The 14,985-nt window shown below is 39.6% G+C and overlaps 1 protein-coding gene across 1 annotated transcript; it reads right to left on the bottom strand.

Annotated features, from left to right (window-relative positions):
- LOC141444269 (proton-coupled amino acid transporter-like protein acs) lies at positions 1–13,185 on the bottom strand. The gene is made up of 9 exons (XM_074109760.1): positions 13,026–13,185; positions 10,583–10,698; positions 8,595–8,739; positions 6,573–6,703; positions 4,944–5,179; positions 4,290–4,490; positions 3,383–3,488; positions 1,118–1,334; positions 1–436 (listed from the first exon to the last, which is right to left on the bottom strand). The coding sequence occupies exons 2-9, from the start codon at positions 10,675–10,677 to the stop codon at positions 215–217; spliced, it is 1,353 nt and encodes a 450-aa protein (XP_073965861.1). The 5' UTR covers positions 10,678–10,698; positions 13,026–13,185; the 3' UTR covers positions 1–214.
- Between the last annotated feature and the right edge of the window lie 1,800 nt (positions 13,186–14,985).

Raw genomic sequence — 14,985 nt, forward strand, 5'->3', positions numbered from 1 at the left:
TAGAGGAAGCATTACAATTTATTACAGTTTCAAATCACAGACTTCAAAAGCACATGGACGCAATGTTAAACAATCACAATTTAATTTAAAAAAAAACTCCGTTAGTGATAATTCCGCGTGGCCGTTAAAGACGACACAAAATGACAATATTATCCAAACTTCAATAATATCATATAAAAATTAATGCACTGATAAAAATACGATATAATGTTTTCTATTCTTGATCGGCATCGTCGGGGTCGAGCACAGCTTTGATCATGTTCTTTGCGTTTAAATACGTGCCCATTATACACAGACATATGCCGAAGATAGTGATGAATAGGAATCGGATCATCCTCCATTTCATAAAGCCCAAACCCGGGTCTTCCCACTCAATCGTCAGCTGGATGAAAGCGGGGAAGATGAAGCCCATGTTGGAGAGACAGAAGGAACCCAGCTGTTGGCAGATAAATCACATGTTAACATAGTTATAGGTTTATTACAATACAATGTATTTATTACAATGTCATTAATGTATAATATTGTCAAAATCACGCGTCTTCGTGGATGGCACGGTTATACAGTCAAGGAAACAGTCAACTGGCTAAAACTCGTTAGTAAGCGTTTTCCCAGAGATAAGACCAAGCTAGACCTTCCTACAATTACACGTATAATGATAGTGGTCAATTACATTGCGCGCCCTGTAAAAGGACCTTTAAGACTAAGTTTGGCTTTGCCAGCCATATTCGGGCACATAATAAACAATTCTAAAGGTTCGCCTTTGTCGGACACGACATGGAGGACATCACATCAGATCGATTTGTCATCCCCAAAAACCCTACCAAATTTCATGGCTATCGTTGGAGCCGTTTCCGCGATCCCCGGAATATATATTATATACAAGACTTGCTCGTTTAAAGTTATTAGAATACGTTGTGTTGTGTAGCATAAAACCCTTGTCCATGAAATGTTATAAAAAAATATGTTTATTACTATTTTCGTTTTTTACCAATAAAGTTGCGTGGCCCTTATTTTCTTTTGAGCAGTATAGGTCTCAGGTGTGTGCAGTTTTCCTCACGATGCTTTCCTTCGCCGTAAAGCTCATGCTAAATTTCAAATTTAATGTCTGGATACTAACCAATCCCATGAAGCTGGATACACTTGGGAAAATGACGGCAATACCAACAATCACAATCACAAATATGGCTCTGTACACGCGCTCCCAGAACCAGTGCTTGTTCTCCGGGTGCCTCTGCTTCAGATAGTACCACACCAGGTCGAAGGGCACCCAGAAATTGAGAGCAAACGTCACGTATATCACGAGCACCATAAACGCCTTCAGTGCTATGGGGAATCTGCCGAAAGGTAAGTAAAATTTAATCAAACCCGTTCACTGCCACTTGACTTCCACAGTTGCCACCGACGCACATGTGCGTTCAAATTGTATGAATACCTAATTATGGCGGGACTGGGCGAACTTCCGATACGTGCGTCGGTGGCAGTGAATGCGTTAAAAGAAAACTTTTTTGCTGACTGTAGTTACTTTTGGTAGACAGTATGTTCAATTATCAAGTTCAAAAAAATACAGCATTTTAATCTTCTAATAATCTTCTGATAAGGCCTTTCATGTACAGTCAAGGGCAAAAATATGTATATACTTTAGTACCTTGTCTATTTTCGTCATATTTGAACTGCCATATATGAACTATCACAGTGGTTAAAGTGACAAGGTACTAAAGTGTATACATATTTTTGCCCTTGACTGTACATAGGTAAAACTAAAAAAATAAAATGTAAACATGGAACATAGATCCTCCTCCTTTTTTGAAGTCGGTTAAAAATGGTGTATTATTTTTAGTTCATACCGCTTTCGAGATCTAAGAGTGCGGTACAGTACAATCCGTGAGCTCTTAGAAAAACCAAAGAAAAACCTTCGCGTTTCGGGGGAAATCGGAAGGATTCGTGTTGTAGAAAATGACAATTGTCTTTTTGACTTAGTAGCAATCCATCACGCGGAGAGTACACTCGTTGTTTTCATAGATTTATATAGAGCCGCTAATACCACCATTTACTTATTTATTAAGTTTATTTTTCGAAAATTGAAAAAGTTCAAAGTTCAAGTGCATAACTTTTCGAACTTCGAAAAGTTTTGCAAGTTGATAATAGAACAGAACCGCATATCACGATCGCGTGTCATCGATCGTCAATACCCGAAAATGCTTCTAAAATCCGAAGGTTTTTTAAGAGCTCACGGAGTGTACGTAAATTCATTATTGAACGAAATAGAAAGAAATTCAATTGACAAGCGGTAAAATATATATGTAAGGCGGACTTATCCCTTAAGGGATTTCTACCAGTCCACCTTTGAGTGAATGAGAACTTTGACTGCACTTGCATTGTTAACCAAAATAAATGATCTATACCGTTTCAAGTCGATGGAATTTGAAGAGTTCCATCATGAGAATTTCGGTATCAGAGTATTTTATTATCACAAAATAGGAATAACTAATTAATTATCTATCTATGTCAAATTTCAGCTCAACCAGATACGAGGAAGTGGTCGCCTACGCATACGCCATAAGCTAAATTAATATGAAGTTTAGCCATAACTTATGCCTAAACTTCATATAAAATTAGCTTTGGGTCTAGGACGATGTTAGCCTTTTTAGCACACTGCTTACTTCGTTTGAAAGCTATATCTTTATCAGACCAACTATTCATCAGCCTAAATTGCGTTATGCCTAATTGTCATAAATACCTACAACATAAATCAGAGGCATATAATTTTCAGCAGCATTAGGCAACTCACGCCTTATGTCGACGGAGCACCGCTACGCGGGGCTCCTGTTCCTCCTAGGCTGTCTGCCCTTCAGACATCTGAAGATATCTACCGAACCTATAACCTACCCAATATTGTGTAATTTTTGTGTAACTTTTGAACTAAAAGGCAGTCTGTCAATGAAACTCCTTGCCTTCCTCGCTTCTAACCAATATCGCAATAGGTCTAACTATCTACATATATATATATTATACACACGCACAAAAATCACGCCTGTATTCCCAAATGGGGTAGGCAGAGCACACGAAACGTTACCGCTTCGGAGCCACTTTTAGCAATTTTAGGTTTTAAGATTGACAAAAACGGTACAATAGTGACAGGTTGCTAGCCTGTCGCCTACGGTATACCTTAACCTATATCCTCAGTCGCCTCTTACGACATCCACAGAAGAAATGGAGAGGTGTAATTCTAACCCGACACCACACGGGGCAATATATATTATATAATATATATATATATATATATGTCTACTTCGCACTAAGACTAGTCATAACGCGTCCCTTTACGCATTAGGTACACAAATTTGAAAGGGTTAAAAATAACGTAAGTGATTTGATTACTTACGGCGCCCAAGGGTAGTTCAGGGTGATAGGGGACCTGGCTTGCTCTCCGAAGCCGTAGTAACCGAAGAAACCGATGACCATCACGATGCCAGTCACCACGGACATACCTGTACGGAGATCCATCAACATGGTCAGCTAGAAGACGTTCTGCTAGTGCTGAACCTTCCCAAAAGAACGGCACTTAACCGGTCTCATCGGACTTCTACGACCTTCACCAAGTCACTAGTCCAGTTTGGACAAGGCCTGTCTACGCTATATCTTCAGGTACAAAGTTACCAGTCAAGAGCACATTGACGCTAACAGCTATCAGGTCTTTGAGTAATGTCTTAATTTACATGTATCGTTTTTAGGACTCCCATAGAGTGAAATACCTATCGTTGTTCAGAGCTCTTAAATAGATAAAATACAAGGATATTTAAAAAAAAAAACATGTTTTTTTAACCTTTTATAAGGCCCCATTTATTACTACCACAGAATCAAAAGCAGCTATCGAATACGCATACCTGACAAAGAATATTTATAAAGCTAGTCGTATTTTCAATAATTACAATGGAAATTGTGACGTATTAGGAAAGCAATAAGGTTCAGTTTCCAACTCAATGCAAGTGGTCGCTAAATCGTCTCTGCCTTATAAAGGGTTAACTTCTTTTGACCTAAGAACGTGAAATTTGGTAAATACAATAGGTATTGAAGATTTTGTAGTGCATAGCTAAGATATTTTTGCACTTGACTATTAAACGTGTTAAAATAAGATTATACGAAACCCTCGGTGTGTCACCTCGTGCGCCTCGGACACGTATTTGACCGTAATATTTTAAGTACATTGCCAACCGGTTTTTACACTTAACTTTAAACCTATATTCAGACAAAATCTTTAAAGTGGCATTTCACCAAATTCATTTACTTACCTCCAAGTAACACCAAATAGAAGTGATGCGGGTTCGTCATATGATTCTCGATGGGCAAAGACACCCCCACCCCTTCCATGCTAAACACGCACACGCCTATGTACTCCAGCACCCCCCCTAGACTTTTATAAGCGGGGACGTCCATGAGCGGCCTCGATGCAGCTTGTATACCGTATACCACAGTTGAGACCGCAATCGTCACTGGAACCAATTATTGACGGTTATTAGCTTCACTTGTAACATAATTTCCTAAGAAGTAGTTGGGCTTGTATTTTTTTTGTAGTTAGGTAAATACTTTTTTCTTTAACCTTTTCGAGGCCAATAACCTATTCATACGTCCATAACTTCAACGCAAAAGCAACCTTCGTTCAATTGTGTTAAGGTTCAATTTTAGGCATTGCAATATAGATGCCTGGCGTACATGGGTAATGTCTTTTGTATTTGACGGGGCGGCGAAAAGGTTAATCTTATACTGTAATTTATAGGTATGTGTTTTCCTACAAAAAAATACTTTCGGCCAATTTTCTTGTGGCGCATTCTTCTTGGCAATGATGGTCTTTCCGAATGCGATAATAATTTAAAAAGTTAACATATAAAACAGCCCTTTGCAACTTACTTGGATAATACAAATTTTGAATTTTTGGTAGCACTTACCTATAAAACAATCAGCAACTATAGAAAACGGCGCTAAGTATTTGAGCGAGGTTATCATGCATAACAGCAGGCAGGGAACGACGAGGATGGCGATATAGTAGCGGATGGAGTAGTTATCCTGCTTCGCGATCCAGTTGGCGCCCTCAATGAGCTGCATGATGGAACGCGCCATGATGACTGTGTACACGCAGCAGGAGCCAAATAGATCCAGACCTATAGTCACGTCGACGCAGTACCTGATTTAGTTAATTAAAAGAATTAATTAAAATAAAATAAAAACCGGCCAAGATCGTGTCGGATACACGCCCAAAATAGGGCTCCGTAGCCATTACGAAAATAAAGTAATATTTTTCTAAGGATTTCGTATTATACACGGAATCTTCCAAGTTTAAGTATATTTCATACCTTAGGCTGCTATTTACTCATAAACTACTAATAATTCTCAAGCAAACTTAGCTGTTATAGTTTTCCTTGAAAGTTTGATATACTTACTACCATCCTGAATTTTTTCAAATTTTTCTCACCCACCGGTTTAGATTTTAGAGGGGGAGGGACGCTCGATTTTAATGAAAATTTTCACTTGAAAGTTGAATATTTCGCAAACAAATCACTGAATCGAAAAATCGTCTTAGCAAACCCCTAATGGTTTCAAAAGACCTATCCAACAATACCCCACACTATAGGGTTGGATGAGAAAAAAAACATCTCCACTTTATGGGAGGTAATCCTAAAAATATATATTTTTTAATTTTTATTTGTACCATTTCGTCGGCATAGTTTACTTATATATCCGTGCAAAATTACAGCTTTCTAGCATTGATAGTCCCTGAGTAAAGCCGCGAACGGACAGACAGACAGACAGACATGGCGAAACTATAGGGGTTCCGTTTTTGCCAATTTGGTTCCGGAACCCTAAAAACACGTGTAGTTTTCTTTCACTTGTCTAAAACCGGCCACATTTCATGCTTTGAGCGAACCCACAGGAATGAGTATGTTCAGTCAAGTGTAAAGATAATTATCTTCTCGGACTGCTAAATATTTTGTAACAAAAGTACCTATGTTTTTTTAATGTTGTGCGTTTAGGAATTGCCGCTTTAACTAAAAGTAATAATGTATAATATTTATGTTTACTAATTGTATAAGTTTTCTTTTAATTTATTTTGAGTACGTACCTACTACTTATATTGTATGTGGAATCAAATATACGAGTAGGTACGATTAGGACCTAAGTCTTTAATATCGTGAATTTCATTTTGTCAAGGATTTTCTGCCGTGTTATTTATCAGTAAGGTTTATTTTTATTACTATTAAAAGTATTAAAAGTATTTTGTTTAGATTGTAGGTAGATTGTTACGAGTTTATTTATAAACATATTGTGTCGAATAAATATAATGTCATTTCGTGGATTCGTATCTATTGAATATAAATATATTGAATTCAAAACCATACTCATACACGAACGACCACGACTTTTCCCGCCTTCTGCAGTAATATACTATTATATAATAGGTATTGCTGTTCCCTAACGCGGTTTACCGGGACATGTAAATACCTACCTAGAAAATCTCTTAAACCCCATAAAAATGCAATAAAGGAATTATTAATTATTAAGGATTACGGTAAAGTTACCTGAAGCATTTGTGGTAACGTCTAAGACTCTTAAAGGGTCCAGCAGCCAAAGTGGCTTCCGCCAAGTCAGGGTAGGACATTTTGGATTGTTGCAGCCTCCCATACATTGTCTGTGCCGATGACACTAATATCTGGCGGAGAAAACGTTCAATTATTTATTTAAAACACCAAGAAACCAATGGGGATCAACAAAAAAGATGGACCCAAGCTGCCCACAGAGTCCAATGGGAAAATTTAATGTCTGCTCCTCTCCCGGTTTTCCAGCAAATAGCTGTAACAAGACTGGGAAGATATAAACCCCTCCTGCCCTCTCCTCCCCGTAGTAAGCTCAAGGGAATGGGGACCGTGCAGCAGGGTTTTTTACGGGTACTGTTCCTTTCCAGTCGTCCGTAATGGATTCTTTCCAACTGCCCGCCCCCATCTCCTATAAAGCACCTCATATAGAATTCATCATCATCATCATCATCAGCCAGAAGACGTCTACTGCTGAACAAATGCCTCCCCCTTAAAACGCCACAATGAACGACAACTCGCCACTTGCATCCATCGGTTACCAATTCTCACGATGACGTCAGTCCACCTGGTGGGAGGCCTGCCAACGCTTCGTCTTCCGGTTCGCGGTCGCCACTTGAGAACTAGTAGCGACATCTCTTGTCTGGGTGAGCGGTTAGTTCCGAAAGTGTGTTACGTCGGGTGCATAGAAGAAATTCGTGTTTGTACTCCTGTCCAGTGGTAGTGTAGGAGTATGGCACGCAGCACGGAATGCTGAGGACATGGGTTCGATTCCTGGCGCTGGTCTCTTTTTCTGGTTTTTCTGTGCATCCATGTCTCAGTTTCTATTTTCGATATGGTTTTACGGGTGACCGTAAAAGTAACAAATTTGGAGTTGAAATAAAAAATACAAAAAGACTCCAAATAACCAATCATAACTTGAGAACTTTTCTCCCCCAACGGTTATCTGTTCTTTGAGCGCTGTGGCTCGCCCATTGCCACTTCAACTTGCATAGGTATTTTTAACCCCGACGCAAAAACAGGGGTGTTATAAGTTTATTTGTGTCCGCTATTTGTGTCTGTGTGTGTCTGTCTGTGGCAGCGGAGCTCTTAAACGGGTGGGCCGATTTGAATGCGTTTTTTTTTATTTGAAAGCAGGTTTTCTAGCGATGGTTCATAGACATGTTTCATCAAAATCCGTTTAGCCGTTTTTGAGATATAGAACTTTTTACAGCTACCCGTATGTCGGTGACTTTAGTTCTTCGACGAATTTCGTATTCCAGATTCTATCATCTCTCTCCATAGCTCGTTGCGTAACTCTGAGCCTCTCCAAGAGGCCAACAGTCAAGAACCACGTCTCAGCGTCATAAAGTCATCACCGGCAACACACACTGATCGAACACTCACAAGAACATCTGACAAGAAGACATCACGAAGTTTCCCGAACGCTTCCCATCCGAGTTGGATTCTTCGGGCGACCACTTTGTCATATAAAATTAGAAAGTTTAAAAACAAGTAGGTAAATAAAAGCAAGGACTTGCGTCTCTAGCCGTTAGGCTCCGCTAGCACCGGAGATGTACGAGGCAAGTTGCGGGGAATGTGATTTTCCTGAACCAATAGAAATGCTTCATTTACCTCGTCTTGCTCCGCTCAGCTGTGTCCATCAGAGATGTACTATGCGAGGATAGGTAAATGAAGCGATTCTATTGGTTCATGAACAACATATTTCTCGCAGCACATCCTCGAACATCTTTGGTGGCAACGCAGCCTTAAGCTGCGGCTCCACTGAGGCGAAGACGGGGGTAGCGGAGAGGAGACGTGTACGGATCGACCAATCCTTACTACACGTCTGATGATAATGAGGCGGAGACGAGATGTGGATTCAACTAATATGATTGGTCGATTTCCTCTCCGCACCGCTCGTCTCCGCCTAAGTGGAGCCGCAACCTTAAGGCCACTCATCCCCAAAAAAATACCGGTATCAGTACTGCAATCCCTAGAAAGTAATTAAATGATATATGTATAGCTTACATGCATGCAATAGCCGACAAAAGCACCCAGGAAGATGTTCAGGAAAAGAGCGGTCCAGAGACCACAGTGCTTGTATGACTCGTGTATTGCCACCACACCTCCACCCAAACAGCTCTTCACTAGATGCCCAATTGATTCTATAACACTGAAATAGAGAAGCCAGGGTAGCTTAGTCCATATACCTGTAAAGACGTTACTACATTCCAACTGCAATGTAACTCCCAACTGCCGACTGCATTGCAGTCGGCACAACTGCACGCTGACTGCGATAATTTATGCACACACCCGATTTGACTGCCTGTCCACTGGGTTTCGGAACGTTCCATCCTTTTCCCAAAATACCCTTTCCCAAAACACCCGTTCCCAAATAACAGTTTCCTAAATCGACCGCATGCCAAAAGACCCGCTTCTCATCATAGTAGCGTCCGTATACCAAAAGACCCGTTTCTCATAGCATCCGTATGCCAAAAGATTCGTTTCTCATTCCGTATTCCCAAAAGACCCGTTTCTCATAGCGTCCGTATACCATAAGACCAGTTCAGTTCATAACATCCATTGCTCATTTTCCGTATTGTAAAGAGGTTACACATACATACCTACGTATTAACAACGGGTGATTTGGGAAACACTTATATCGGGAAACGCATTATTTAGGATAAAGTAGTGACGGGAACGTATGTTTTGGGAACGGATGTTTTGGGAAACGGACAGAACGTTCTGAAACCGTCCACTGGAGCGCAGCGAGGGCGTAATGCGGACTGCGTCTGTCCTTATAGGCGCGGAGCAGATAGCGGAGCGGAGCCAGACAGTATTGCGGAGCGGAGGTGCGGAGCTATACAGCGGAGTGGAACGAGAAAAAATGCGAAGCGGGGTTGCGAAGGCGCGGAGCTAGACAAGGGCGTCGCCAAGGGGGGGCAGGGAGGAGCAGCTGCCCGCCTAGAGATTCTAAAAAGTTGCCAGACTAAAGTATTTACAATCGCCATAGATATAAGGCTCGTACTACCAGTGAAAAGCTTCATGTGCTCTCGACTTTACCTGCAATTCATGGGCCACCGGCTGGCGACGCCCCTAGAGCACAAAATACAGATAGTTCAGAAGTCAATCTCCTTTATGTACTTCACTTTTCATACCTACGCTCGGGGGTCGCTCTAAGGATGTCAACTATGGCTTATGCACCAAAAAACTATCGCGGTAGTGGCTCTTATCTAGTTGTTTGATTTATTGTTGAGAATGAAACGGGAAGAATGGAAAAATAAATTAAACTAAAACATTTTATGTTTAATGTCATTGTTATATTTATTATAAATTTGTCAGAGAAAATATCTTGCGACGATTTCGTTATTGGCGAAATTCACGATTATTCAATTTAAACAACAGTCCACTAAACAGTTATAATATATATTTTTTGTTGCTCCATTATTGCACAAAAAAGTTCACAGACGCGTGTCTCAAGCGGACGGCACTCTCGCTCGCACTGGTCCCAGCCAGTCCGAGATACCGTGTCCGTGAGCAGTGTCTATTTGTGCGTTGCTCGAGCGCACTTGTATGGAGATTGACTTCTGAACTATCTGTGTTTTCTGCCTAGAGCCAGATAGCGGAGTGGAGCGAGAAAGCAATGCGGAGCGCAGTTGCAGACTATTTTACCATTCGCGGAGCTTCCCAGCTCCTCTTTCTCTTCTTGTGTATTTTTTTAAGCTAGTTATCAACTCCCTGTCCACAAAAGAGGAACGGAAATTTTATGCCAATTCTATTGGTGGTCGCTCACCGCTCCGCTGCTTCGGGCTTACTCCGAAATTCGAGTTGTGCCGTTCCTCTGACACTTATACTATACACTAGACACTTATACGGGAGTGAGAGAGACGGTACGATACGAACTTTGATTTTCGAATTTCGGAGCAGCCCCTCTGCGCTCAGTTCCAGTGGACAGACAGCTTAAGGTATCATGTTACCAAATTCCGGAAAGTTTTTAAATACAAAGCCATCCTTACTTTGTGGTCTTCTGCGGCCCCCTAGCGGCTACAAAGTTATAGTTTCTGGCCTCGGCGCCAGTCGCCCTGATCTCGTAACCCCCACCCGTCGACATTTCTCGGAGTTATATACTTTACTGAAAAGCGGTTTTGGAAAATTAGTGTGATACAATAATCGATTTGGGTAATTTGCAGAAAATATTATGCACCTTTAGTTTTTTTCCCTAAAAATGTTTTAGGCGTAAGTATATTAGAATCGTTTCTATATTCGAACCTCATACAAGAAAAAATGAGTTCCAAATTTTCCATCTTTACATTTTTGTATGAATGATTTTTATATTTCTACGAACGTAACGCACCTGAGAAATATTTTTTCATATAAAAGTTAGGGACACCTGATATAATAAAATAAAATAAAAATGCTTTGGAACATTTTTGCTAAACTACGTCCAGTGCGTTAATTAATTAATTTACATTAATATCATTTTGCTTCATCCCAGCCTATATACGTCCCACTGCAGGGTACAGGCCTCCTCTCGGAACGAGAGGGCTTGGGCAGTAATTCCCACGCGGGCCCAGTGCGGATTGGGAACTTCACACACACCGTCGAATTGCTTCGCAGGTTTGTTGTGCAGGTTTCCTCACGATGTTTTCCTTCACCGTAAAGCTCGTGGTAAATTTAAAATGTAATTCCGCACATGAATTTCGAAAATCTCAGAGGTGCAAGCCGGGGTTTGAACCCACGATCCTCTGCTTAAGAGGCCATAGGTCATTTCATCATCATGCTTATTGCTCATCATTTTGCTTATTGACTTAGAATTGTATTTATTTAATTTGGATCTATTTTGTTCTTGAAATAAATTAATTATTATTATTATAGCCTTAATTGAATAAAGGTATTTTGACTTTGACCATAATATTCCCAGTTGATAACACCAGAGACAATAATTGCGGACTATTACAGAAATAATAGTAGTATTGCTACTGTGTTTCGTACGATGAGTGGGAGATCTGGAGGCCCAACTCCCCTCCCCTTCCCCCTCCCCTTTAGGCCGGCAATGCACCCGCAGTCCTAATAATGCTGTAGGTGTCCATGGGTGGCGGTGATTGCTTACCATAGGTTACCCGCATGCTCAATTTGCCAGCTATTTAATAAAAAAAGATGTCGACGTGTCTATTTCCATTTGTGCGAACAAATGAGAAAAAAATCTTAATAGTTCCCAGTGCGGGGGATGTGGACCAGAACTAGGAATAACCCTAATGAGTTATTCGCAGTAATTCCTTCAGTTACTTTCAATGGAATTATTGCGCTAAGGAAACCCCGCCCAAGTGCGAGTCGGAATCGCGCACGAAGGGTTCCGAACCATTATCTATATACCTACAACATAAGACATAGCAAAATATAAAAAAACCGGCCAAGAGCGTGTCGGACACGCCCAAGATAGGGATCCATAGCCATTACGAAAAAAATCAAGTAATATTATGTGCGTTATAACACAATTAAAACACTTACTACAGCCTTAAAATCTATTATCAGAAAAAGAGCGTATCTTCAGGGCACTTACGTCCTTTTGTTGAGAAGCGCATTTTTTCGGCAATAACTCAAAAACGGTATATCCGATCACGTTGAAACCAATTTTCGTTGAAAGTATTTATTAAGCGTTACCTTTCCATATTTTTTTACATATTTTTTGGACAAGGGGGGGGGGACAAAATTTTTCCTACTTTGGGAGCGATTATTTCCGGAAATCTTTACTTAATCAAAAAAGTTTTTGAGAAACCTTACTATCTTTTCAAAAGAGCTGATGAACTATGTGCCACACGTTGATGCGAGTTATAAAAAAAAACAATTTCTGTTACGTGTATGGAGTGCCCCCCTGTAAATATTTATTTTTGTAATTTAACTACAAAACTAAATAGCGGCTTTGACAAGACATCTGTGCTCCAAATTTCATTGATATACATCTAGTATTTTTCGAGTAAAATGCCTGTAACATACGGACGGACGGATAGAGAGACAGACGGACTTGACGAAACTATAAGGGTTCCGTTTTTGCCAGTTTGGCTTCGGAACCCTAAAAACGGCACAAAAACCAAGTTTGTTGTATGGGAGCCCCCTTAAATATTTATTTTATTCTGTTTTTAGTATTTGTTGCTACAGCGGCCATAGTTAAACAATCTGTGAAAATTTCAAGTGTAACTATTACGACTCAAGAGATAGAGCCCCGTGACAGACAGCCGCGGAGTCTCAGTAATATAGGGTTCCGTTAGCACCCTTAAGGTACGGCACCCTAAAAATCTTGCTTTGATTGCTTGAAAGTTTTTCGAGATATAATGATGATGATTGTCAATTTAGAAGGCCAAAATGGAGTGTTTTTTAGCAATTTCCCTGGCGGTCTTTGCCTCTATGCCAGACCGAAATGCAACAAAGAAAATAAAGTAAAATATGTTTTTTCAAACTTACCTTTACAAAACGAATGTACATAATTAACCTTTAAAAAAGTAACATCAATAACGTGCATATATACATAAATAAGTAGAAAACATGACTTAAAAATCACAAAAAAAAATATATAAAAAATCCTATTGCAAACGTCACTAAAAATCGAAAGGCGACATGACATAAGTAGCAAAAATTATTCTTCTTTATTTACTTGTTTTGATAGAAGCTGCCAGTTTTTTTTTTCGATGTTTATTTATACGGCTACGGCTCGACTTGCCATCATGTTGGCCTTTGACTTTAGGAATCATCCGCAGTGTAGAACTATGGTTACCGACACCATGTAGCTCGATGAATTGCGAAACTGAAGTGGCAGTGGGCGGGGCACATGCTCGCAGGACTGATGGCCGATGGGGTCAGAAGGTTCTCGAATGGCGTCCGCGGACCGGGAGACGAGCTGTCGGTAGGCCTCCAACCAGATGGAGCGAGACGACCTGGGGCCTATTGCATAATAAAGTAGGTACAAGCTAATACTATTAGTGATTTTGGTTGTAACTTTTAAATTATTGTTGCATGATAAAATACGAGTTATAAAATACAAGTGAAAAAATATGAGTCCTAATAACTAATATTATATTAGTTATTGTTGCAGTACGAGTCTAAAAATTCAAATTATTAGTTGTAACTTGTATTTATTACTACGTACCCAAGGACCATGGTAGTTTTGAATTACAAGTGATTTGGTTAAGGCCTAATCGACGAAAAATGTTTAATATTTTGCATTTATCCGACGATGAAGATGATCAATATCTAATAACCCGTTGTAAAGGTTTAAAAGGACAAGATCAGCTTTCAAAAAAACATTATTTTTTTTAACTTTTAATAGTTAATAAAGAAATTTGAACAATTTGATGAAATTCTTTGTTGTTCTGCTAATGTACTTAAATTGAAATAAATTATTAGAATCATCAACATTCTGATTATTCCTGATTTGCATACGCGGTATCCGTATTATTTTGATTATCGGATCGGTTGTAGTTTCTGGAATAAACACAGCTAGTGTAAATTGATCCAAATTAGTTCCCAAACCATTTTCGCAGTTAGACATTACGAAAATAGTTTTACGTTGACGTTACTGTTCCCGCCAAGATTTATATTTTTCATTGCAAAGTCCACAGATGAGCAAAGGTTTACCTACCTCACTCAGCCAACTTTGTTACTTGTAATTTTGTGTTTTGCTAATAATATTAGTATGCTTATTACAAGTTAGCAAAAATATGTTATGCAACGAAATTTATTAGTACTTGTAAATAATTATAAATTCGCTTGTAACTTTCAAGATATTATTAATATTCAGTATTTATTTATTGCAACACCTTTTACAAAAAATTATAAAAAAATGATGCCCTGTTGGGGCGTGGCAATTTTAAAATTAATTACATTAATTAATTTATACATAACATATTATGCTATTTTAACCTCGTGTAATTTTTAGAAAGAGGTTTAGTAATTTATGCAACACGAAATAACACAACTTGTAAATTGCTAACTAGTAACTTGTATTATTTTCTAATATTATTAATCTAATTATGCAATAGGCCCATTAAGACCGCGGGATCACGTTGGATGCGGAGGGCACAAGACTGGTCTGAGGGGAGGGCCTTGGGGGAGGCCTATGTCCAGCAATGGCCGTCTTTCGGCTTTTGGATTAGCTGATATCATGATGATTGGGAATCATAGAGGCGCGCTAAGAAGCGAAAGAGAATTATAGGTAAAAAAAACTTAAGAAGATGACCTGTTATATAATATTATGTAGTAGGTAGTAACGTGTTCGTATAGGTAGATAAGACGACGTTCCATATTCGAAAAATGAATTAAGTCATTAAGTCCCATATCAACACAACAGGGCATATTAGGCAAAGCTCTGCGCAGGGGGCGACACTAGCACAAACCGTAAAGAAACCGCCATGACAACGTCAGTTCT

This window comes from Choristoneura fumiferana, chromosome 29 (assembly GCF_025370935.1).
Source record: "Choristoneura fumiferana chromosome 29, NRCan_CFum_1, whole genome shotgun sequence".
In the NCBI taxonomy this organism is placed as follows: Eukaryota; Metazoa; Arthropoda; class Insecta; order Lepidoptera; family Tortricidae; genus Choristoneura; species Choristoneura fumiferana.